A 26,847-nucleotide genomic window follows, 5' to 3' on the forward strand; every position below is an offset into this window, starting at 1 on the left:
GATAGAATCCTCTGATATTTTCTGGTTGTTGTTTTTTAAAAAAACTTTCTGTGTAACTGTCTTGGTTCAGGAAAATATTAAGTCAATATTACAAATAACAATATTCTAGATACCTGTTTCAAGGTACCAGACCAGGGATTAGTAATAAAGTTACAGTTGGGACTACTACTTAGGCTACTCTGCTTTCCTTGGCCCCAGACACCTAGCAGGCCCCGTAAAAAAAAGGTAGACCTGACCATCTACCTTGTGATAACTTACCATGCTGTCAAGCGGCCACCTGGTAAGCCAATCATCTCTATCATCCTACCAAGTAATGAGGAAATTTTTACCACACTTCTGTGGAAGTGGAAGAATAACAAAATGTTTTTTACAAATACAAACACCAGCTGGCTCCATTCATACTATGGTAAGTTACCATTTTGGAAACAGTCATCTATATTCACCTGTTGTTAAAGAACCAGATTGTGCTTCTCAGGGGTAGCTTTCAATATGAAATCCCAAGATCCTCATCCTGCCTGCCCTCATGTTCTTGGATTTGATCTTGTCTTGCATCCTACCTGGATCTGACTTTTAGAGAGCTCTGCGTGAAGCATATCTTCAATAAGCAGCATCAAAATATCATTTAGATCCTATGTTATTTATTTCAATCAGTTCATTACATTGATTGATTGGCTAAACACTGACAAGTCAACTACAAGAAGACTGCCCTCCCGCTACTACCTCCCCAATAGTTGTCAGCTGTATTGGGAGGAATACACTGCATAGCAGATATTGACTGGTAAGCATACTCAAAGGCCAAGAAACTGAAGATTCAGAAAAGACAATAGGTAATTATTATTCACTTCTATGATGGAAGATCATTTGTGGATTCTGCTGGCAGAAGCACAGGTGGGGTGTGGGGTTGAGAGATGATGAACTTGTTTAAATTGTGGGAAAGCTGGCAGAAACAAATATTAACCAGAAGGATGCTTCTAGTGAAGCAAGTAATAGTTTGATTTCATTTATCTTGCCTACCTTTGAGCATTTTAACTGCCACCGTTTCACAGCTGTTACTCTTGTTAATTCCAAATGCAGAGGCTTCCATCACTTTCCCAAAGGCTCCATGGCCCAAGACTTTACCTGAACAAGAAGGTGGAGGATGGGGGAGAGAGCAACAGCAGTAAAAAAAAAGAAAAGAAGTCAGGGTGCAATTGAAGGAACTTGTTTTTATATAACAATTTATTGAATGGGACCAAAAACAAAACAGGAAACTGGGACAAAAAAGAAGAAAAGGTGTGAAAAAAGGAAGAGGAAAGAATGGCGTTTTTGCCATCTCCAGGTGGCTGTATTTTTAGAGAAAGGGGCAAGGGAGGAAGTGAGACAGACCCAGTGTCGACAAAGCAGAGGAAGGAAACAGCTAGCTGAAAATGAGGTGCCATTTGTTGCCCTTGAGCAGAGTGCGTGGGAAAGGTGAGACTAGACTGCATAGGTAGGATCACTTCATCCCTGTTCTATCCATTGTTTGTCTGCATTTCTGGCAGTCCTGCAGAGGCTGGAAGCATGGATTGTTCTAGAATGAGACGGATGCTTTATTGGGTGAGGGCAAACGCTGGGTTCTGAGACCGACTACACAATTGCGTCTAAAGGTATATTTTGTGGTGAAAACCGACCACCAGAAATGGCAGTTAGATTCACAATTGTAAGCTGGGAAAAAATGACACTCAGGAACAAACAACATGCTGCACCTTACCGAGTCGAAGTCGCTCCCGAGGGAATTCCCATTTGCTAGAATCATAGGGCAGGTATTCACATTGCTCCTCCAAGGAAACTTCACCTGGGTCCATGATAATGGAAAGGTAGCCAGTCTTGATATCAGCATGAGCAGGCTACAGGAGAGAAGGGGTGGAGGGAAAGGAAATGTTAATCGATTTCTGACATTTTGCAATGGGCACTTATCACTGTGCAGTTTTCTTCATGTGGTGAACCTGGCAGAACAAAGGGGAAAGTGGATGGTTTGACATTTCAACATCAGTACTGCTGTACCCTATCCCAATACAAATGGGTCCATCTTTGAAAGAAAACTGACACTGTTAACTCAGGATATATTACAATTTTCTCCAGTTGCCTCTAAATCAGTTCCTTCACAAGGAATTTCACACACTATGACTTCATCCTTCAGTTAAACTAATCTGGCTAATGAGACAGAGGGCATTATCATCTTTTGCTTTGTTGTTAAGAGCAAATGACAAAGGGCGTCTGCAGTTATCTAGAAATGAGGGGCCCTAATGGCTACTATTTATTTATTTATTGCACTTATAAACTGCCTTTCTGCCAAGGCACCCAAAGCAATTTATCCTTGGCTATCCTTCTATGGCAATGCGATCGGTATTCAGCTGAAGTTGCAAGGCTGTTTCTGGTTCTGCTGAAAACCAGACACTTCTCTACCTTAAAGGGATGGGAGTGGGAATGTAGAGGTGGGAGACATGTAAGGGTGTCCTATGGAGTCCTCTCTAGCTCATGATTTTGTTTGTTGTTCACCAGGCTCTGTTAGAAGCCAGGCAGAAGAGGAGACTTACTCGCTTGATATTACAAAAGATGAGGATTAAGAGAATCCAGAAGAAGATGGCAATGACACCCGTCCCAATTAAGATCACAATCTCCACATTGGTCCTGTCATCCGAGCCTACAATTCAGGAACAGCAACAGTAGAGTTAGCGATAAAAGAAATGTCAAAATCGGCATATGAGAAAATTTAGAACACTTGAAAGAGAGAGCAGAGGAAACACTGTTGGGAATATTCTCGATTTCCTTCAGATTGGCCAAGTATAGGAGTATTTTTTGCTGTTTGACATAAGGAAGATGAGGTTTGTATTGTTGCCTCAGCAAGGTAAAGGGCCTTTGTTCTGATGGAACTTCTTCCTTTCTTCTGCTTTCTTTCCAAATAACATTTCCCTCTGCAGGCTTAGGAGATTGAAGTTAGTAATAGTACCTTCTACAGAGACACTGGCGGAGGAATTCACGCAACCCTTGGCATTGCAGACACTACACAGGTAAAGACCAGCATCCTCTTCTCTCACCCTCTGGATACTCAGTCTCTGATTGGAATCTGCCAGGTCAATCCCTAAAACATGCAGAAGGACAAGGGCTTTCAGGTGTGAACCAGTGGTGCTTGGGAAGGGCTTGGATTCTCAGGCCTTTGGCCCGAGTTCAGAGCAGAAGCCTGGACTAAAATTAGACCATGGTTATCAAACTGAGATCAGTCCCTTGTACCATTGGCACATGGTCACTTTCTAGGAGATATGTCTCATCATCCCCCAGCAATGAATTAATGTTTGTTGAACAGTAGCACCCACATGCAATACAGCAAGACACAGTTCCCACGGAAGGCAGTGTGCCAGTATTGAGGAGATAGAAACATGCACGTGATAAAAAAAAAATCAAAGGGCCCAGCTTCATAATTCACAGTATTATACAGCCACAAGAGTGGCTGTATACTATAGCCAGCATGGATTTTTCACATTCCGCAATGTTAAATTGAAAATATCCCCCATGCCATTCTGATGCTTCCCATAAGCTCATTTCAAAACAAAACCTTACAAAACTTATACTCCTGAACTCAGAAACACTTGCTTAACAACCCTCTAAATTTTCATGGCAATACACAAAGCAGTCAGAGAGAATTGAGAGTCAAAAGTATAAAAAGAGAGGGGAAAATACCCAGAGCCCTTTTGGACTTTTTTTCTGTCAGTTCTCATAATCTGTTGACATTCATTAAAAATCAGCCATGTTCACAGAGTACCTGTAATCCTATTACTGACCTTGCCCCATACTCTGACATTCACCTTCTGCAGTTTAAAAGTTAAAAAATGCCTGGCTGATTTAAGAGATTTAGCATTATAGTGTCGGGCATGCTCAGTAAGAACCAACTGTCAGTGTTCTAAAAGCCAGACTCACAGCTGCTGGGCTTGCCTAATTGGGGCCACACCCACACCAGACTTTGATTTCACTTGAGACAGTCATGGCTTCCCCCAAAGAATCCTGGGAAGTGTAGTTTGTGAAGGATGCTGAGAGGAGACTCCTATTCCCCTGACAGAGCTCCAGTGGCCAGACTGGTTTAACAGTCAGCCACTCTCATTGAAGCTCTGTGAGGGGAACAGGGCATCTCCTAGCAACTCTCAGCACCATTCACTAACTACACTTTCCAGAATTCTTTGAGAGAAGCCATGACGTCTCAACAGGGATAAATGCAAAGTTCTACACTTAGGAAAAAGAAATGCACAGTTATAAGATGGGGGATACTTGGCTCAGCAATACGACATGTGAGAAGGATCTTGGAATTGTCGATCACAAGTTGAATATGAGCCAACAGCGTGATGTGGCTGCAAAAAAGGCAAATGCTATATTAGGCTGTATTAACAGAAGTATGGTTTCCAAATAATAAAGCGTGAAGTATTAGTTCCCCTCTATACAGCACTGGTTAGGCCTCATCTTGAGTACTGCATCCAGTTCTGGTCTCCGCACTTCAAGAAGGATGCAGACAAACTGGAACAGGTTCAGAGGAGGGCAACAAGGATGATCAGGGTACTGGAAACAAAGCCCTATGAGGAGAGACTGAACGAACTGGGCATGTTTAGCCTGGAGAAGAGAAGACCGAGGGGAGATATGATAGCACTCTTCAAGTACATGAAAGGTTGTCACATAGAGGAGACCTGGGATCTCTTCTCGATTGTCTCAGAGTGCAGGACAATAATATGTGTTTATGAAGAGAAATTCACACTAAAATGCTGAATTTTCATGAGGATTGTTTTTTTAAAAAATACAGATTGGTGCAGAAATGTGATGAACTGAATTTAAGTTTAGAAAAATAAAGAACGGAGAGAACCAAAATTGACAGTTCCTTCCATCCCTATGTCTGAGGTATATGAATTATAGGATGACACCCATATAATTTTGGTTTTATATGATATTGTTCTGGTAAGCAACAAGGTACTGAAACGTATCTTTGTAAACTTTGTATCAGACTCCCAATGATCTTCTAAACCTGTGTCTGTTAAAGGAGATATTAAACTTCTGATCAGGGGACTGAAGACAAAGCCCTGTGAGGAGAGACTGAAAGAACTGGGCATGTTTAGCCTGGAGAAGACTGAGGGGAGATATGATAGCACTCTTCAAGTACATGAAGTCACATAGAGGAGGGCTGGGATGTCTTCTTGATAGTCCCAGAGTGCAGGACATAGAATAATGGGCTCAAGTTGCAGGGAGCCAGATTTCAACTGGACATCAGGAAAAACTTCCTGTTAGAGCCATACAACAATAGAACCAATTACCTGGACAGGTAGTGGGCTCTCCAACACTGGAGGCATTCAAGAGGCAGCTGGACAACCATCTGTCGGCAATGCTTTGATTTGGATTCCTGCACTGAGCAGGGGGTTGGACTTGATGACCTTATAGGCCTCTTCCAACTCTACTATTCTATGCTTCTATGACTGTCCAAAGTAAAATAAAGGCCTGGTGTGGATGTGGCCAGGGACGGCTTTGGTTTAAATTTGGGTGGGAGGCTACATGTGCCTGCTGTAGAATAAAACAGTGGGGGAAATGCTGAAAAGCAATTATACTGTTCACAATGTTTTCCTTTTGGAAAGGAAAGGGGCTTTCCCTCTGCCCAGTGCCCCAATCTCCTCCCCTCCCCTCCTTGCCCCTCCCCCGGTTCAGTGTTGGACTATGACCTGGGAGACCAGGGTTCGAATCCCCACACAGCCATGAAGCTCACTGGGTGACCCTGGGCCAGTCACTGCCTTTCAGCTTCAGAGGAAGGCAATGGTAAAACCATATCTGAATACCGTTTACCATGAAAATCCTACTCATAGGCTCGTCATAAGTCAGGATTGACTTAAAGGCAGTCCATTTCCATTTTCAAACATGATTGCACAGAAATAAATCCCAATGAACTCAAAAAGGATGCAAATGATCATACCCACCCTCCCTTCTCCTCCCTCCTATACCCTCCCTCTTGCTCCTTCCCTCCCCCTTCCTTTGCCCTTCTCCCCATCCCCATCCCCTTCCAATACCCTTCTCCCCTTCCCCTTCATCCTCCCCCATGGTCAGTTTTACCTATCTTAAGCATGATTGCATAGGAGTAAATCCCATTGAACTCAATAAGCATGCAAATGATCAGACCGGCCTTTCCCCTCCTTCCCTTTTCCTCTCCCTTTCTCCTCCCCTGTCCACTCCAGCCCTTCCTGCCTCCCCCCAATCACTTTTACCTATCCTAAGCATGATTGCACAGGAGTAAATCCCACTGAACACAATAAACATGCAAATGATCAAGCCTGTCCTTCTCCTCCCCTCCCCCCTGCCTGCTCCCATCCCCCCTCCCTTCTCCTCCTTGTCCCCCCCTCCCCATCTCCTGTGGTCAGTTTCACCTATCCTAAGCATGATTGCATGGGAGTAAATCCCACTAAACTCAATAAGCATGCAAATGATCAATCCATTCTCAGCAAACTTGCACAGGATCCCATTTCTTACCTCCCGGATTAAAAAGCAGATAAATTCACTAATAGGCAAAAAACTGTGTGGTTTAAGAATGTACCTATAGCCCACAGATATTTTTATCAAACTTTGAAAAGCAGGGAAATTGGGAAGCTATAGTGAATGCACCAGGGGAACAGGAGACCTGACCTCCACTCTGAGATATTGGACAACCCTACAAATTTGTCAAAATGCAAACACAATTTGGGGTGGTCTTTCACAGTCCAATCAACTTGCTGTGTAGCTTGGAAGAATTTGGTAACATGTGCCTCTGAGCATATGGTGAGCACCTGCAATCAGCCCAAATAACAGAAAGACATGCTGTGCTGATCTTGTTTTAGCAAGGAGGAAGCAACTATATTAAAACAGTTGATATAGTTCAGATAGTCACTTTAAATATGTCTGATTTACTTTGGGAAATCATTTTCTTTTGTTTTTATTTCTATGAATATGTGAAGTACAGCAACACTTTGCAAAATTTACACTAAAAGTCTCCAAAAATAATTGTGGAATAATGGCACTGACTGTTCTGCAGAATAGTCTCCAGTGGACATCAGAAGTGTGTCAGTTTACACAAGATAAAACAGTGGGAGGTGAAATATATTCTAGCAAAATGGTAGGTGTGCTCTATGTTTTTGATTGACCGTGCCCACCTTGCCTTAAATAAAGCGGTTTAAACATGCATCCTCTTTTTCCCAACAGCTAGAGTCATTGCTGAAGTAGCAACGTATTGGAATCAGTCTGATTTTATATCACACTGCAGTTTCAGATCCAACTGTTAATGCACCCAAAATAGAAATAGAACATAACCTCCAGTTTGAAACACAAAAGGCTGTCTTCACCATCATATCACATTGACCAATAAAAAGTCTTTGAAATTAATAAAAATAAATTTGACACAGATTTCTAGGATGAATAATGAGAGAAATATAACTTTCTAGGTTAGATTATCTGTAGGCACATTAGTAACACAGAAAAGAAGCAAAGTAAGAAGAAGACCAACAAACATACAAAAATATAATTCTCCATCTTTGGAGATGGCAGGTGTTGCCACCACTCACCATATGCTCAGGGGCACATGTTACCATATTCTTCCAAGCTACACAGGGAGCAGATTGGATTGTGAAAGACCAACCCAAATGGTGTTTGCATTTTGACCAATTTGTAGGGCAGTCCAATATCTCAGAGAGGAGTTCAGGTCTCCTGCTCCCCTGGTGCATTCACTATAGCTGCCCAATTTCCCTGCGTTTTAAAGTTTGATAGAAATATCTGTGGGCTATAAGTACGTTCTTAAACCACAAGGTTTTTTTTTCCTATTGGTGAATTGTAATTGTAATTTCCACAGCTCTCACAATTCCCAGTTTCCTTTTGGAATTTATTTTACCAAGTTTCTTCATATATAGATATATTGTATAATATGACACACATTAATCTATAGAACAAATATTTTTCTTCAGTCTTTTGCTTTATAGCATAAACCTTCTCCGGGATACATTCTAATATGGTCTGGTTTGCTACTGCAGGTCAATAGAATGAAACTTTAATTCAAAGGAGCCATTTACTTGCGTGAATGGGAATGCAGTCAGAGATTTTCCTTTAGCTTTTAAGCGCATAACTGATGAGGCAAGCTGTTTAATCTTACATTTATCCTTCATCGTTATAGGAATTTCAGTAGCAAAAACAACAGAAAAGCTACTGCTCAAGCATTGCCTGTGGTTCCTTTACATGCATACAAGTGGTTCTTTTGGATTGCTGCCCATATTTCCCAGGGTATGGTCTGAAAGCCTATGAGGCCATGTGAGGCTGCAGGTCTGGGTCTGGTCAGTGCCTGCTTGGGTGAGTAACCTTGAGTGCCCCAATGGAAGAAAGCTGGGATATAAATGTAATGACATTAACATTTTAAATTCAAATAGACATATTTATTTTTGTGGGGGAGAGGAGACTTAAATCAAACTGCAGGAATAAAATATGAGTTGCTTGTCTGTTCTTTGGAAGCATCTTCATAATCTTTACAGTAGCCTAATTATGTGGCTCCTCTTGCACAAGAGTGTAGGTCTGTGGATATATGCACACAGCTATAGCAAAGGCAAAAGTATGTAAAGTTTTATTACTGAATTACAACCTTGCTCCAGTGAGCTCATGAGAGTGCACATGGGCAGTGCTCCCTCCCATTTTATCATCACAACAGCCCTGTGAAGCAGGGTAGGCTGACAGATAGCACCTGATCTAAAATCTTCCAAGAGTTCCTTGTACAAGTCCAACACTCTGCTCACAACACCACACTGGCTACACCAAAGTACTAGTTTTGGAATGGCACTTGGAACACTTTTGAACTGAACGCACCAATGCACCTCCACTTGGGCATACACCTCAGCCTAAATTTGAACTTTCAGACCATATCCCAACGCAGAGCCTAGCAAGTATTCTGCACAAGGAAGCAGGAAAATGTATGTCCCACTCCTTCTTTCCCACAGATATCTTCAGCCAACTATACCTGAGACCTCTTCTACAAGCTTCTCATCCTTATACCAGTTGATGTTCGGAATGTGTGTACCATCCACTTTACAGCGCATCTCAATGGAATCGCTCACATTCACCAAGATGTTTGACAGGTTCTGCTTCAACTTGGGGACCTCCAGGGCTAGAGGAGTAACATGAAGATTATGAAGGTGGTCAACCACAAGAAAACAAGTTTGGTGGGATAGTAAAGAAGAAACACTCTATAGCAGGGGTGGGGAACCTATGGCCCTCCAGATGTTGCTTGACTAGAACTCCCATCATCCCTAACCATCGGCCATGTGGGTTAACCTTATGATAGCTGGAGTCCAAAAACATCTAGAGGCTAGAGGTCCTGTTCCCATCCCTGCTCAATAAGGATGAATATGACTTTGGTCTTCAGGGATGTGTATGTGTGTCTGGCACAGAAATGCCTCAATAGCAGGAGAGCCACAAAGAATTGCAGCTTTTATTATTGCAAATTGCACAAAAACTGCACAGCTATAGTGGAACTTGACCCCAGTTAGTAGAAGTGTTGCACTTCTCTATTTGTGCAACTTCCAGTATGTCTTCAAACTGATTACGACCTCAGATTATGAAGACATAAGATGCCCAAATACCTAACTATGGGAATAAGCAACTGGGAACTGGCTGCAGTGAGTGGCCGGGATGCTCCCTCTCCTACCTCCTCCTTTCTGAAGTATGAATTCTTCCTGCTGAGTCAAACTGTTACGTCAGCAGCACCAACATAAACTGTGGATGGAGTTAACCTTGGTTCTCCTCCTTAGATGAAGACCTGAAAGTGACTTTGAATTGTGATCCTAGGCTAAGTAGGAATTCTGTACCGCCAGCCATGCTTAATGTTAGAAATGATGTGAGCATGGTTAAGCAATAGGAATGTTACCTAAACCTGGCCCTGTGCACTAGTCCATGGGTAATATATTTGTCCACAAATCCACATGTTGCCCACAAGAATATAATACTGTGACATGAAGCAATATTTGAAATATTAGTAAGATGTTTAACATGCTACCAGCGTGAGACTGCCAATGTGGTCAGGACATCTATGAACTTCATTACTCTGGATATTTTAAATCATGAGTCAGCCTCACAAAAGCACAAGTCTCACTTAGACATAATAAGCTAGACATATACATGGAAATCATTTTATTTGCCATTGAGGTCATTACTTTCTCATATTTTCAGTGTTTCTACAGTTTCTCCTTTTCTCAATGTTGCTACAGCTATGAAGGCTAGTGCGGCCCTTGTTATTTCTTCAAGTGAAAACTGTGTCTCAGGATTCCAACAAGAATCTGTGATCCACAAAGAAATACTTTGTAGATCAAATTATGGCCCCCAAATTATCTAGGCTCAGCCTTAGTGATTAGAATTTCCTATAGCAAGTGTTGCTACTGCTTTTTCCTGGCCAAGCACTCTGCTTTCTGTACCTCCTCCAGAAACACAAAGTCCTCCTGACCAACCTGACTTAGCACTTTCAAAGCAGTCCTTACCATGTACAGAGATGTATCTTTTGTGGCAGTGTTTTTCACTATTCTCCCTGTTTTGCACTTCACACACATAGTCTCCCTCGTCCTCTAGTGAGATATTTGGGATGGTGAGTGTCAAAGCAGCATAATTGGAGTTGGGTTTGAAGTGCAGTTCGCCTTGCATCTTAGTTGCATAATGGTGGACATTCTTGCAGTCTAGGACCAGCGGGTTGCCCTCTTCATCATGCAGAGTTGAGAGGTTGAGCCGGTACCACTGCAGATTCTCATAGGTATAATTATCAGCATTGCAGCTTAGCATCAGGTCTTGTCCTTCAATGGGCTCCTCTGAAGGCTGTGACTCAATTTCAAAGCCATTTGGGATGGCTGCCAGGAAAGCAAGATAAGGAAACAGATGTGTGATTGAGACTTTAAAACTTAAATATCTGTCTCAGATTATGCTTATGGAACTCTATTCTATGCGCTCATGGTTGTGTACTTAAGGAATGGGGAAAAACATTTACTCGTATGCATTTATTTAAATGCATGCAAAATGGAAGCTTCAAATATCCTGTCCAAAAAGTGGCCTTAGCACCTTTGGCTTTGTTCACCCACATAAAAGGATGAAAAGAAGCTATCTATGAATAAAACTGCAGTTCACACTACTACTATTATACTACTATGATTCCATTATATGATGTCAACCTGAATTACTTAGGCGAGGGGCAATGCACTGAAGGTTAGGCTCGAATTAAATCAAGTCCCACTATCTCATTGACAACTTGGCCAAGTTTCAAACTAGCTCTCATTGGCCAACAAACGTGCTACTCTCTGCACATGCAGCAGTCATGCAGTTTGTTGGAAAGATAAAGGCCTTACACCCAACCCCATTTACACACGCATATGCAACCTCTTGAGGCAGCCTTCTTCACTCTGGTGCCCTCCACATGTTGTTGGGCTCCAGATTTCATCATTCGTAACCACTGGGCTGATGGGAGCTGTCAGGAACAGCTGACATGGTGGTGCAGTGCAGTAGAGTTGCCCTCCTGCCACTGACATTGCTGCTGGCTATTGGGATGAGGTAGGGCAGGGCAGTGATGAGGTTGGGCGTTGTTGGCACACCAGGAGAAACATTCTGGCACTCCTACTGGTGCGATCATGAAACCCCAGTCTCACTGCCGCCCTGTCCTGCTTCATCCTGACAAGTGCCTGTGACACCAGTGTCAGGAGTGTGACTTTGCAGCAATCCTCCCCCCCCGCACTGGGTGCTCCTGGGATTTGTAGTCCCAAAACATTGGGAGAACACCCGGTTGGGTAAGGCTGTCTTAAAGAGATAAAGCCCTACCTTTCTAAATAATGAAACTGGCACAGCCCAGAGTGTCTATTCACAGGCACGACACTAGGGGGTGCTATGGTACCAGGAACACTTGGGAACTGTAGGCTCCAGCTTTTTATGGAAGAGAGCTTTGATCTGTTCACTAGCAAGTGTCTGTTCACAGGAAGCCTGAGAGGGGAACTGGGTTTATATTTTCTAACTCCAGGATATCTCTTATACTCTGCTACTCCAATTTTATTCTGGAATAACACTATTAAGGAGGTGGAGGTATATGTTTTTGCTGCAGATAAAGCCAGTTTGAAATATGAAATCCCAAATCATACTAGGAATGCTCAAATACAAACATCTGTAAAGTGAAAATTTCAAAATTCAAATTATGAATTCGCAGTTAGAAAATTCATTTTTCATCTATAAAACTCAGATCTTGGTCATGATGGTGATGTACAATTTTGGGTGGCAAATGTGTGGCTCTGCTGACAAAAAAGAAAATGTAAGTATCAAAATTAGAAATCTACCATCAAAATTAAAGTTTCGTCAAAGTTTGAGGCAAGTCATATAAGATAAATCTGAATGTAGGAAACTAGTTTGAATCTGGACGAAATTTGAATTCAGCACTAAACATTATCAAAGTATCAGTGTCTTCCAGTGGTCTGTGCCTTTGTTCTCTGTGGAAACCATATATGCACTGTATGTACTAACACAGAATGTTGTCTGATTGTCAGGATATGGTGCCAGTAATGCTCTGATGAACCTTTCATGGTTTCCAAAGAAGCTAAGACTTTTTTTTAAAGCTGAATCCTTCAAATGTTTCCAAATAGCCTGTTTGAGTTAATGTCAGATGCAAAGACAAAGGAGTGACACCCCTCGCCTGCTTTATGATACTCACTAGTTACATAGAAATAGACCAGCCGTTCATCGCGACCAACTTTGTTAGAAGCTGCACACTTGTACATGACAGAAACATTGGCTTCTTGGATTATCAGTTTGCTGACCGTCTGGTAAAGAAAGAATGGGCAACATGAATGGCATTTAAAATGTGGAGATGCAGGTCCTTCACAGCTTCTTACCAACCTTTCAGGAGGGAGGATGATGCTCTAGCTACATCTGTAGGGAATTGCATAATGAAAGATTTACGAGTGTGTTACAAGTGTGTGTACCACTTGTTCCAGGTTTGCCTGGTTTCTCATGTCTCTGCATTTTGTTTCCACTGATCATTTCCTTATCATTCAGTATTGTCCAATGGCCTTCATTCACTACTTTCCGCCACTGAAATGCTGCTGTTGCACTGAGATGCTCCCCCTCAATAAAAAGGGTTAACTGGGGGGCAGCAAATTTTATTTATGTACTGCTTCCTACTTACAAGGAAGTAGGATGAAAGGGGGTTTAGTAGTCATACATACACAAACAGATGGTGCATAATAACATAGAATTGATGTCATTTATATGGTGCATAGAATTTAGGAGAAGCCAAGGGCAAGAACAAAGATGTGTGCACCAGATAAATACCATCCTTTGTCGCTATTTCAAGACAGGATTTACAGATGTAACGCAAACAAAAGGAAAAGCAACAAATGAAAAATGACTGGGTAGGAGAACAAGCTGGGTCTGTTCTGTTGACCTTTACAGATCTTATGTGGAAGAATAGTTCATTAGGCACCTTTAATTATAACTGTAGAGATCCACAAAATGTCTACATAGTTTCTGACCAGTCCAATTAAACCAATATCATATTTGACTAAATGTGCAATGTAAACACATGCACAATGCCCGTCATTGAGATTCAATTTCCATTGTATTGCTCCAGATGTGCATTGAACTGGTGTGGATCTACAGGTGTAGGCAGATTAGATAGCAAGACACATTAAGTTAATGCTGCACAGTCTGAATAGTTTTATGGCTCCTCCAGATGACCTGTTTGCACAAAGCTTATACCGAGATTAGGTTATATCTGATCTTTACTGAGCATTTACTCTGATTTGTTTATGTGGTGGTTGTATGACAATGAGCATTGGTTCTGCATTTATCCACATTTGCTTGCAGGGTGTTCATATGATTTCCCATTAATTATTATTTGTTCATCCCATACTTTTCAGTGCATTTCCCCATCTCTTTCCTAATGATAAAAATTCAATTAAAAAGGATTCGTTTTGGTAGGGTGACAGAGTGCTTTAACTCACTTTAATCGCACAAACCTAAAGTTCTGGTATGCACTTGAACCCCTTCTGCAAAATAGTAAGTCTGGAGATTCACTTAGACCAGCCTTTCCCAACTAGTGGGCCACCAGATGTTGTTGGACCACCATTCCCATCTTTCCTGACCATTGGCAATGCCGGCTGAGGCTGATAGGAGTTGTGGTCCAACAACATCTGGTGGCCCACTAGTTGGGAAAGGCTGCCTTACAGTTTATACAGGAGCAGCAAAAGAAGAAGCACAAGTGATTTTTCATCTTTTTGTGTGTTTGGTGTAATGTTACATCTTGCCACTGGAGTAATATATGAGTTCCCCACCTCCCCACCTCCTGCTCACATATTACACTGGAAGTATGAGAAGATGATTTGCAGGTCACCTGTGCTTCCTCTTTTGCTACTTTTGTGTAATGTTTCTCCACTAGCAGCAAATGGAACTGATTTGGTGAGAAACAGCATAGTTTGTACAACACTCTACCAAAGGAATAAACAGAAGTCTAGAGGATGGCTCTGAGCGTTCATGAGGCTGTTACTGATGAAGCTAAGGAGGTTTCATCCAGGAAAGTATCTGGATGGGATATGGCTTTAGACAGTATAGTAATGAATTACTGTAGTGCAGTTTTTCTCCTCCCAACTAATGCACAGAGGAAACAAACCATAATATCTGGCTTAGTGTAATGATACCTGGCTTAGTGTCACATCCAAACCAGGGGTCATGGTTTGTTTTGCTCCCAACAAATAATGATCTGTAGCCAATTTTTGTTATTGGCTGACTGAATGTGATGTGTTGGAGCAAAATAGACCATGATACCCAGTTTGGACATAACTCTAAGCCAGCGATCATGGCTTGTTTCCTTCGTCCACTAGAGAAATGGGCAAAGCAACGCAGGTTGGCATGTTAATGTTAAAGTTTACCATGATGTTTGAGCTGGGTCACTGTTTCCCCAAAGGAAGAGACAGATTTATTTATTTATCAAAAATCCAATTATTCTGCCTTTCATCTTCACACAGAGCTCCAAGATGCAACGCATAAAACAAATAAATGTACTCTCTCATAGATTACACAAGTAATCAGGAAGCTCACTTGATACCAGTGCCTCCATATGCTCAAAGCTGAAAAACATTCAGCATTCGGTTTAGTCCCACAGTTTTAAGTATTCTCTTAATGTCCAGAAAAAGATAACACTGAGGGAGGTATTAAAAGAAATAACTGTGTCAGCGCAACAACTTCCACATGCACAATGGTACTTTCTTCCTGATCCTCTCCCCATGCACACTCCATGCCGTCCCCAGATTTGCTCTGGAAGGCTGGGAGTATCTCCAGAAGAGATTTGGAGAGAGCGTGGGGGGGGGAGAGAGAGAACATTCCATTGTGCAAGGAGAAATCCTTGTGCTGATGGAGCATTTGCCTTAGTGCTACATTGAATACAGCCCTGAGTATTTTACATTCTCAGTGAGGTTTTGCCCACTGATTCATGTTGATGTAGTTCAAAGTCCCTTCAGATTTTGTTTTAATTTCTAATTGTCTGGTAGAAGTGAAAACAACAATTAACCCAACTGAAAAACCCTCTTGCACTACCAACACCTTTTACTTATAGTCAACAGAACATTCTTGTTGCAGTACTATTTACCATATCATTCAGGAGTGGGAACCCACTGAAGTCCATGGATCCCTAACACAGGACAGATTTGGCCAGTAAAATCAGCTTCTCCCACAAAGTTCTAGGAACTGCTGCTCAATTAAAAAAAATAAAATATGAATTTTAATAAGAACCTGCACAATGCCATCCCAAATATGTTAAGGAATGGATCATGACTAAGGAAAGTTGTTACAAGTGTGCTTAAAATCTCAGTATTCAGGAGCTTGAAACACAAAGGAAAAAGATATTGGGGAGGAACCAGAGTTCAGTGTTAGAGCACATTCTTTGAGTGCAGAAGGTCTCGTGTTCGATCCCTGGCATCTCCAGTTACAAGGATCAGGTAGATGGTGATAAAAAAGAAAGCCCTCTGTTGGGAAGGTTGCTCATCAGAGGAGCTAACACTGGGCTAGACAGACAAATAACTTGGCAAAAGGCAGCTTCCTATGTTCCTGGGTACAGACTGATTGAGCAGTCCTTCTTTAGAGTTTAGTTCCAGGGCTTAACAAAAATTGGCTTTGTCTCAGAAACATTGTGTTTTAGAACCTATGTTTTGAAATTAAATATTCCAACACTATAAGTCATTGTACCTATCCTTATATTCTTGCTTCCTCCCATTTTGGAAACTATATGGTGGTGGTTTTCAATCTGTGTTCTGGGCAATCCTTTTGGCAAGTTGCCTTGTGAGGACAATGAGACCTGAAAGCAGGTTAGAAATGATCAATTAATCCTGGGGAGTTTATTCCTCATCAGTGTCATCCTGTAACAGCCGTTCCGTCAGGCTGCAATGAAGAAAAGAAGCAGAGCCATTCCATCAGCTCTGCTGAGGAATCAACTCCATCAGGCTTCTTCCCCAACCTACCCCCAGCATCAGCTATCACAGCCATTCCATCAGACTGCCACAGAGGAAGAAAAAAGGAAGCAGGGCCACTCAGCTCAGGTGCGAGACTAGCAACTTTGGGTTCCAACCTCTCCTTGAACTGTATTTATTCCAGGCGCAGTTGTAAGAACGTTGTAGCCAAGTACTACATGAGTTTGCTTTCCTACTCCTCCCTCCCAATTCCTCTTCCTTTTGTGTCTTACCTTTCAAACTGTACACAAGAGAGCAGCAACTGTTTTCTTTGTAAGCTCCACTAGGAGCCTTATCAGCTGAGTGGGGTAAAAGTGTTTTAAATAAATGTATCAGAGATTCCTCAATGAGATCATTAATGGTGGGCAATCCATCACTACTGATATTTTCCTGCAATGTACAGGCCCAGGAGAGTGTTGGGTGTGTTATAGGGCACTTGCAGGACAAGTATGAGTCCAATGGAAATGGCCAGCTCGCCATGTGAACAGGCATGCACCCTCAAACATTACCCAGAATCCTCTGTAACAGGCAAGGATACCTTGTCAGACAACTTGATGTGTAAATGTTTCTCTAAAGGTAGAAAGTTTGAAAAGACACTGCCACCCACATCAAATGAAACAGACAAGTTTAAATAGTGGTTCGCAGGGATGTACCTAATGACATGTCCATAGAGAGATCTTCCCAATGGTCTGGAAAGAGAGTATCAATACCATTAACAAAACATTTGAAGGCCAAAAGGCCAGCTGTTTTCTTATAATGCCATAGTCATAGTATTAAAGATAATATCCCACCTTTCCCAAGGTTGACAATAATATAAATAAATAGAAAAAGCCATCAGCTATACATAGTGGAAATACGAGACAGCTTTTGGAGATGCTACTTCACAGTGTCCATACAAAAAATGTGGATGAAAATTAGGGCTCTCTTTTTCAGAGCCCAACCATTTGAGGGACTAACCAACTGAATCACAATTTACAAATGTTTTCTGTGCATCCTTTCTTTATTAGTAACTGGTAGGGCAAGGAAATAAAAACCAAAGCAGGAAAAAAGAGGCTAGAAGGAGAGAAAGGAAAGTAAGAGAAGAGAGAGGAATATATGCTAAATTACTATTCCAAATAGTATCACCAATGACTTGTTTATTATTAGAATAGTTTCAGAAAACAGTCTGTCTCTTGGTGTAAGCCATTAATGCAGCCTGAAACAGAACGCAAAAATGTTTTTCTCCCTCCTATCATCCTTTCTGTCCCTTTCCACAAAAATTCCTGACTCTGGAATTGGAACAGGAAGTGATTTTGGAGGGCGTATGAACACAGGAAGTGACTTCAGGAAACTCAGAACCATTTGTTTGTTGTTTAGCCTGCATCACTATTATGCACGCGTGTTTGGTAACTGACATTGTCACCCAGAACAGGAAACTAGTCTTAGAAAAGCACACATGACTCTGGCACATATACAGGGACAATGGAAAGAAACAGCCTTTAAATACTGGCTAGTCATGTATCAGGAGAGAGAGAAAAAATCCTTCCAGAAAAGGAAATATACTGTAATATCCAATGGAACTTCTCACACTTCAAAGTGATACTTCATACACTTGAATCCACATATTAGTACTGGCATCATGTTCAGGATCAAACTAGTCATAATAGTAACCGCCCATTGAGTCTGTGGCTGAATCCATGGAAAGCAGGGGGGCAGGTGAGTAGGGTGATTGAAAGAGCAGGATGTGCAAGAGGGGAGAGTTGTAGTCTTATTGCCAGTGCTTTTCATTCCTTAAATGTCTCAGCTATCTGCCCACCCCCACCCGCTGTGGTGTTCTGAAAGTCCCACCAGGAGAAGAATGGCTGAAGCACAGCAGTTGGGGGGGGGACATAGACAGCGGTTCCCCCTGCCCATCTACATCATGCTGCCCTGGGCTCCTACTAGGAGGAAGGGTGAGATACAGTAGGGTCTCGCTTTATGGCGCTTCGCTTTACATCGCCTCGCTAATACAGTGGTCTCAATTAGACGCAATTAGACTAAAGCCCCACTCATATAGCGCTTGTTCTGCTTTTACGGCAGTTTTCGGGCATCGCGCGCCATTCTATTCAATGAGTTCCGCTTTACAGCGGTTTTCGCTTTACAGTGGGGGTCCGGAACATAACCCGCCATATGAGTGGGGCCCTACTGTATAAATAAATAAATGCTGCCAATTCCCATTTACATGCAACCTTTTATTTAGCAGGAACAGGGTTGTTCTACCACTATGCCATCAAATTTCATTCTCAGCAATTTGACCAAATCTAGCTTAATTCTGGAAAAAGGAGAGTTTAATTAGAATACTGCCTTGCATCCTAAAGACAGTTCTGATATATATGTTCTTATGGAATGGTATTTGAAATGAATATTATAGGGCCTTCTTTGTGGTTGTGCCCAATTTATGTAATGCCTTCCCCTTTGAAATATGGTTGACTCTTGTATTTTGGTGCCACTTCAAAAGTCATCTATTTACACAGCATTTATAGGATTTTGAAGAATGAAGCTGCTCTGTTCTCTTGAAGACTGCTGTTATTTACTGTGTCAATAACAATATATATAGAGTCCCTCCTGATATTGATAGTAGTTTGGAATTAGATATATTTATAGTTTCAAGTTCATTATTATGTTCTCCTTCTACACCATCCTAGAACCATGACTAATGAAAGGCAGGTAGAAATATTTTAAATAAATAAAAATAAATATTCACTGCATTAAAATGTTCCTTAGCACTGTGTCATCCATTCAATTTGCTCACAGATGATCTCATGAACTTTCTCATATATGATCTCACTCCTCAATGGAGAAATCCATTATTTCACTCATGGAATTGTCTTTGAACAACCACAATGGACAAACCTTTTATTTTAATGTTCACTTTTTAAAAGTTACACTTTTGAATAAACATGCAGTTAATATTGAATTCATTGATAGCAATGCAAGTTTGGATCAATATTATAACTTTCACTTGTATTTAATATTAATTGTCTTTGTACACCCGAGTAACATTTGTTCCAAATTTGCCAGTGCCATTCACAGAAATCTGTTGCATTCTTTTACTTCAAGAAATGACAGCCATTTTAGTAGTGCTTAACTGATTTAAATAAGTTTAGTTTCATAATTATAGGAGGTAATACTGGGTAAGCCCAACCCTCCTTTTGTTATTGCACGATGTCTGCATTTACTTGGAAGTTTTCCTAACCATGAAATTTAGTAACCAGCTTTTGCCTTATCCATATGTTTATATGAAAAGTCAAATCTAGTTTTAGATAATCTGTTAGGGTACTTATTATGATACTGGAGATATGGATGAGGTATCAAATGTGTAAAGTAGTATTTCTGACAGTATGACTTTAAAATCACATGAAAGAAAAATATATTTCACTATAAAAGAAAAAACCCTGAAGAAATGCAGGCTGCAGACTTTGAGACTTCCATAGCTATAGGCCATAGCTAGGCATTAGTATATTGAAATGAAATCTTTCTATTTATTGACTTAGCTCTTGAAGTGTTATGGAATGACTCTGCATATTCCAGCTGTCAGAAGTTTGAAAAGCAAGCAAACAACCTATCAGCATACCATTCATTTATTTCTAAAATGCATACTCCATCCTTCCATGTTAATTAGACCTAGTGACCAGAGAAAGACTGCTGTAGGGAAAGCAGAGAAGAGAAGAGATAACACTGGGTGCCTCCAGACTGACACTACCTTGTGGGACACATTCAAGTGCATACTGGAACTTTAGGTTTGCACAATTAAAGTGGATCATCAAAGCACTCTGTCACCTTAGCATAACAAATCCATTAAAAACACAACAACTGACTTTTTGCCATTGGAAAAGTGATGGGTAAATGAACTGAAAAGGAGAGGATGAATGAATTATTAACAGGAAGACGTTAAACACTGCACAAGTAAATTAGGATGAATGCTCATTGCCGTAATAAAGACCAGATACAGTCTAACCACTGCATAAATCTGGATGAATGCTCAATAAACAGGCCGTCTGGAACAGCCCTTGATCAGAATGATAGTCAATTGTTTGAAAGTATGTACAGGGCATATGAAAGTAAATGGAAAATGCATACAAAAGGTATTACAATCAGAAAAACTATGTGCACATTTTTGCAGGCTTCTACTTACACGCTATTTTGCTTATTAGTACTCCCACAGAATGACTGTAAATTGAGAAACTAATGTTGGCAGAATGTTCCTCTCAATGTCACAAGTTCTGCTGATTCACAATATTGTTATTCCTGACCATTGTGCTGGGCCCTTTTTTGTTGTCCAGTAATCAACTGTGAGTACTTCCTATTGGTTAATTGAGATTTTCCACCAGCCAGTTTCTTAAATTATTGATATCTCAAAATGTATATCTTCTCCCGTGGTTACTCCTTAATTGATGTTTGCATCAATAGGAATAATATTATATAATAATATAGGAATAATAATAATTCCAAAAACCATCCTACAGTTGTTAAATGTAAGAAAAGTAGTTGTAAAAAGATTTTTAAGACCATTTGTGGCAATTTTGGGAGAAGAAAATGCAACTAATGTACCAGCCTGCTGCATGTGTACAGACAACATGCTATTAAGGCTTTCCAAGGCTCCTCTGCTTTTAAGTTAAATACTTCTTGTTTGTAGGCTTAGCCCATTCCATTGATTCCTGTTGATTATCCCAGTTGGAGGAATAGTAATTAATTTGCTGTTAATTGACTTTGAATAGCCTCTTTTAATTACCCCAATGTCAGTTTCTGTTTCAGAAACACATTAACAACTGATTTCCTCATGTCAGTTTTTGAAATAGTTAAATAGAGATATTTTGCTATCTTTTTAAAAAGGAGGGGATGAGAAACATAATTAAGGCCTCCCGCTATCCCAGGAACAGAAATCAACACTGCGGTAATTCAGAGTGACTATTAATGGGGCAATTAGCAATGTATCCAACGTTAATTACCGCAGCCAGGATTAACTGGAAGCAATAAAATGGGTTGAACCTGTAAGCAATAAATGTTTAATTAAAGTTGCCAGTGACCTTACTTGTGGGACTTACTTGTGAGTAAATATTGTAGGAGGACCTTTGCCATGGGGAAGACTGTTGCTGGATAGTATGGTATGTTAAAGTGCTGTGTGAAACCTGCATTTAAATTCCACCTCCAGCTAATTGTGGAAAAGCAAAACCTCAGCAGTGCTAATGGGCTGTAGTGTAGAAGCAGTCCTTGCCAGAATCCTTCTTGGTACTTGGAAAGTACAGTGACTTGGAATAGAAATTCCTTTTCCCACAATGAAACCATGCAATTCATTCTCCCATTGGCCACTGCCATGTCTGCTACCGTGGAGGTTCCATGGCTTCATGTCTCTTGGTCTTGTAGCCCCTACAGTCAATAATATAATACACCAGCAGGAAAACTATCTTGCACGATTTCCAGGCAGCACATATGCCAAAGATGGGCATATTTGTACATGGCTCACTTCAGATCCAACTTGGAGCAAACCCATACAGCCATTTTACCATGGGATATTCAATACATAATTTCACCACAAAATAAAAATGCTAACTTTCCCACCAAGCTGGGAAACTTGAAACTCAACAAATCCTCACTCAGTCCAGTTCTGCTGCCTTTCCTAGGATGTAGTGAGCTTCTATCTGGAGATGTGCTGAAACAGTTGCATAACTAACTGACCATAAGGAGAAGTCAACTCCGTTTGACTTCATATTAAAAACTAGCTAAAAATGGTTTGCTCTGAGAAGGCTCCATCTCACGTGTTTGAGGTGCTTCTCTTCTACCTCCTTCCAACACAGAAAGGAAATAGCAAAATAAATGGCCTCACCTTGTTCCTTCCTTCCACAAACTCTGTCCAGGTGTCAATGCTCTCAATGGGGTTCACAGCATCCAGCTGCGACACATCCTTCCAGTCCTTACACTCGGGCATCCGGTCCCGCTGATGGCGTCGTACAGTCCTCCTTTTGCTACTGTTTATCCAGAAGCCATGAAAGAGGAAGAGATGGAGAGAAAGGGGAGAACTTGTTAGCAGAGAGCGAAGCAACTGAGGAGGGTGCAGGGTATTAACATACAATACTGGATATGATATAATTATTGGGGGGAACATCGAAGTGAGAGCATGAGGGGCTTATAATATTGTGCATATTGTAGAGAAAGTGGATACAGAGAAAGTTCCCTCTCTCTCTCATAATACTAGAAGACAGGGACATCCAGTGAAATTGATTGGCAGGAGATTCAGATGAGATAAAAGAAAGCACTTCCTCACACAGTGCATAATTCAGTTTGTAGAAATTGCTGCATATGATGTGGTGATGATCATGTGCTGAGATAGTTTTAAAAGAGGCTCAACAAGTTCATGGAAGGTTCATTCATTCATAGCTATCAGTTATGACTGCTATATGGAACCTTGGCGTTCCATATAGTATCTGCCAGTATCTGGGAAGAAGAAGTAGAAGGTTACTGCCTTTATGCCCTTTTTGTGGGCCTCCCTGAAGCATCTGCTGGCCACTGTGGGGAGCAGGAAAATTGGTTTCATCCAGCAGGATTCTCCATATGTTCTTAAAAGTGATTGAGAACCATTACGAGTTTTTAAGAGTTTGAGGACTTTGTTCAGAGGGGCAAAGAACACAGGTGCAGTGTGAGAGTAAAAGTGTTTTTAACATGAAGCTGGGGGATTGACCAACTGACAGGCATCTGAGGACCACTGTCTGAGAATTGGAGAGAGTATACTACGGGGTGTATTATCCTGCAGCATGTGTCAGAGAAGGTGCCTGATGAAAAACCAGGATCAAAATGCAATGCAATGTCCTGCATTATGGGTATGCAAGTATGGGCAACTGTTGGCCCAAAACATCTCTGAGATGGTTGAATACTTCTGATGCCCAAACTAGCATCTGGCATATAGTGTGTTACCCCCACCCCCAAAGAATATGCCTTCACTAGAGAAGATGAGGGGACAGAACTGCACTTAGCCTATCATAACAAGAGTGAGAATTTGTTTAAACAACAGGAAATCATGATGAAGTCTCTTGCATCCCCTGGAGCTGGGAGATGCAGAAAGACTGTGGCCTTGGGAGACAGTGCTCATAATTCAATAGCTCCTCTTCTTCCTGACAAGGCCACAAAGCATTCTGATGGGACTGGAAATGCCCTTGTTTCCTCAGCCAGTCAAACAGCACATTCATGGCATAAGTATTTTTATAGGCACCCCACTTCCTCCTGGGTCAATAATGCTTCCCTGTCACATTTGTCTCTCACTTAGAGGCCTCTTTCTCTCTCAGTAATAATAGACCTTCCCTGTAAAATGTCCTGCTAACACTCCCCAAAGGCAGAGGAGGCAGCTTGTCTCCTGCACATTAACCATCTCAGATAGAGGAGGTCATATAAATTGTCCTTGTTTCTCTAAAAGCACTTCCACAACTACCTTTACTACATTCACAGTCTATCATCCCTTGTCAAACAGTGCCTGCATGAGTAAAAAAATTCATAGAACTGCCACCTCCTCCAAATTGGTGCATGCTGAATCCCACTGCAATCCATGTAAGCTTCCTCCAACCAACCAGCAAGAGCTGATGGGCAAAGGGAAAAATTATAGGAAATTGCAAATACCGTAACAACCACCACAGCTGGGTAGGCGACAGTGGGTAGACAGCATGAGCCGTTGCAACCTCCACAGCTGTTTGTACAACGCTGACTGGGAAAGGGCAGAGAGGCACCCTGCTGCTCAGCCACTCGAAGCACAAACACAAAGTAGGGTGGGAGACATCAGCTAGGAGTCCAAGCCTTGGTTAGCAAACTGCCTGAGTTTCCTTGGGGGCAGGGCTGCTTCACACTCTGAAAACCATGACTCTAAGGGACAGGTTTTGTTTTTGGATACTGAAAGCCAGTAAAAATTTTTGTTTCTTAAATTGCTGCTGCCCTCTGTTTAAATTCTCTGCCAGTGTTCCCCAGAACTGCTTCCCTCCATGTATCTATTTGTGGTCCATTCCTACTGCTTTTCTACCTTTTTCTCTGACATTCTTCTCTCTATCTCATGGGCTTTCTTATCACATAGCTTCTTGATGTAGTCAAAAGCATCTCAGTGTACAAAACGTTTCCTGAGTCTCTCTAGCACTTTGTACTGCAAAAGTTTCATGTGTCCTGTCTTGAAGCTTTAGCTTGTCTACATCAGAGGTAGGTGCATCTACATTCTCAGTTATTTCATCAGTTGCTGAAGACATTTAGTGCTATATTTTGTTTCTCCCAAAGACAGCTGCATCATTACTTTGAATCAAATACGTTCATGGGGTCATATACTGTTCAGTCACTTTTTTTTTTGCAGGTTCCCACACTTTAACAGACAGCAATTGGTCTCACACAAGCAAAGGGGGGAAAGGCTTTGCACATTGTCATACCAATATTTCCGCTTCTCTTGCCTCAGTTTCAAATGTATCTGCGTATTTTTAATATTATCAGTTCACATTGTACGGCATGGTGCTGATGATGAAAGCTGTGCAGCTGAACCTGTATCTCCCATAGACATAGTTAAGGAGATAAGAAAAGGCCTATCTAGCCCAGCATCTTGTTTTACACAGTGACCAGCCAGATGCCTGTGAGAAGCACACAAGCAGCACATGAGGGCAACAAGCCCTCTTCCACTGTTGTTCCCTACGACTAGCACTCAGTCCTTAACTTAGTCATTTAAGATGTAGGACTGTGCGATTCTGATCAGATTTATTCAGAATCCTCAGCATGCTTGAATTATTGTTTCTTCCCCATTGGATGAAGTAACACATCAATCTGATGTAGGATGAACAAAGTTGCATTGTTTTGGAATCATTTTTGAAGTTTTCATATTTGAGCGACATGAACGGATGTTGTAACTCACAATCTCTTATACTTTTACTTGCATATATAAAATTTGAAGTGTTTAATTACTGATGTACTTGTGCTGTCCTCAAGCAAAGATGCCTTTGCATACTTTATTTATTTATTTATTTGTTGTATTTATATACCGCCCCATAGCAGAAGCTCTCTGGGCGGTTTACAATAACTATAAACATTAAAAACAAATATACAAATTTAAAAACACATCTTTTAAAAACAATTTAAAACACAAATTAAAACAATTTAAAACACATGCTAAAATGCCTGGGGGAAGAGGAAAGTCTTGACCTGGTGCCGAAAAGATAACAGTGTTGGCGCCAGGCGCACCTCGTCAACAAGATCATTCCATAATTTGGGGGCCACTACTGAGAAGGCCCTCTCCCTTGTTGCCAGACTCCCAGCTTCCCTCAGAGTAGGCACCAGGAGGAGGGCCTTTGATGTTGAGCGGAGTGTACGGGTGGGTTCGTATTGGGAGAGTCGTTCCATCAGGTATTGTGGTCCCAAGCCGTGTAAGGCTTTATAGGTCAAAACCAGCACCTTGAATTGAGCTTGGAAACATACAGGCAGCCAATGCAAGTGGGGCAGAATCAGTATTATATGTTTGGACCGTATGGTCCCTGTTACCAATCTGGCTGCTGCATTTTGCACAAGCTGCAGTCTCTGAACTGTCTTCAAAGGCAGCCCTACATAGAGCGCATTGCAGCAATCTAGCTTGGAGGTTACCAGAGCATGGACAACTGAAGCCAGGTTATCCCTGTCCAGATAAGGCATAGCTGGGCAACCAACCGAAGTTGGTAGAAAGCACTCCATGCCACCGAGGCTACCTGAGCCTCAAGTGACAGAGATGGTTCTAGGAGAACCCACAAGCCACGAACCTGCTCCTTCAGGAGGAGTACTTTAAAGTGTAACTAAGCAGAAGAACATAATCTTTTCCTTTGAATGGAAAAAACCCTATTTCAAGTTTCTGCCAAGTTCTTTTCGGAATTTAATGAAACAACACTGGTTCTGTTGGGATCCAAATAAATTCTTATATAATCTTGTTTTCAACAGCAATTGGATCACTCATTCTGTATTCTGTTTTGACTATTTTCAAAAACTTTATTCCTTAGCGCTACTGGAACTTTCTGAGTAGGGATGGGGAAGAAATGCAATACCGTTTTCATTTAAAGCCATATCTATCAAATTTGCACTTTCCAAAACAATCTGAGAACCAAAATACAGCCATCTTTCAAAATTTACACTTATCTGAATTTTGTGATGCAATTCTCCAACCAAAAAATGTTTACAAAAATGCATATATTAGGGGACTGTGTTCATAAAAATAAGTATCTTAGTGAAAATAACATACAAACAAATTGCACCTCCCCAGTGAGGTGTGTCTGGCATCCTCACTATACGGCTTTAGCCAAATGCTGAAGACACATCTCTTGACCCTGGCCTTTGACAGCTGAGATGGATATTTTTAGGACCC

General features: G+C 41.3%; 1 protein-coding gene across 9 annotated transcripts in view; it reads right to left on the reverse strand.

Moving 5' to 3' along the window:
- FLT4 (fms related receptor tyrosine kinase 4) overlaps nucleotides 1-26,847 on the reverse strand; it is a 145,721-nt gene that overhangs the window by 32,534 nt on the left and 86,340 nt on the right. For all 9 annotated transcript variants that reach the window (XM_061617336.1, XM_061617341.1, XM_061617337.1 and 6 more), the window contains 8 exons: nucleotides 22,339-22,480; nucleotides 12,710-12,818; nucleotides 10,515-10,874; nucleotides 9,002-9,148; nucleotides 2,969-3,100; nucleotides 2,556-2,662; nucleotides 1,730-1,865; nucleotides 1,015-1,119 (listed from right to left, as the gene is read on the reverse strand). In XM_061617336.1, the coding sequence (XP_061473320.1) occupies nucleotides 1,015-1,119; nucleotides 1,730-1,865; nucleotides 2,556-2,662; nucleotides 2,969-3,100; nucleotides 9,002-9,148; nucleotides 10,515-10,874; nucleotides 12,710-12,818; nucleotides 22,339-22,480 (1,238 nt within the window). The remainder of the gene's footprint in view (nucleotides 1-1,014; nucleotides 1,120-1,729; nucleotides 1,866-2,555; nucleotides 2,663-2,968; nucleotides 3,101-9,001; nucleotides 9,149-10,514; nucleotides 10,875-12,709; nucleotides 12,819-22,338; nucleotides 22,481-26,847) is intronic.

Source organism: Rhineura floridana, chromosome 3, assembly GCF_030035675.1.
Source record: "Rhineura floridana isolate rRhiFlo1 chromosome 3, rRhiFlo1.hap2, whole genome shotgun sequence".
NCBI classification, from domain to species: Eukaryota; Metazoa; Chordata; class Lepidosauria; order Squamata; family Rhineuridae; genus Rhineura; species Rhineura floridana.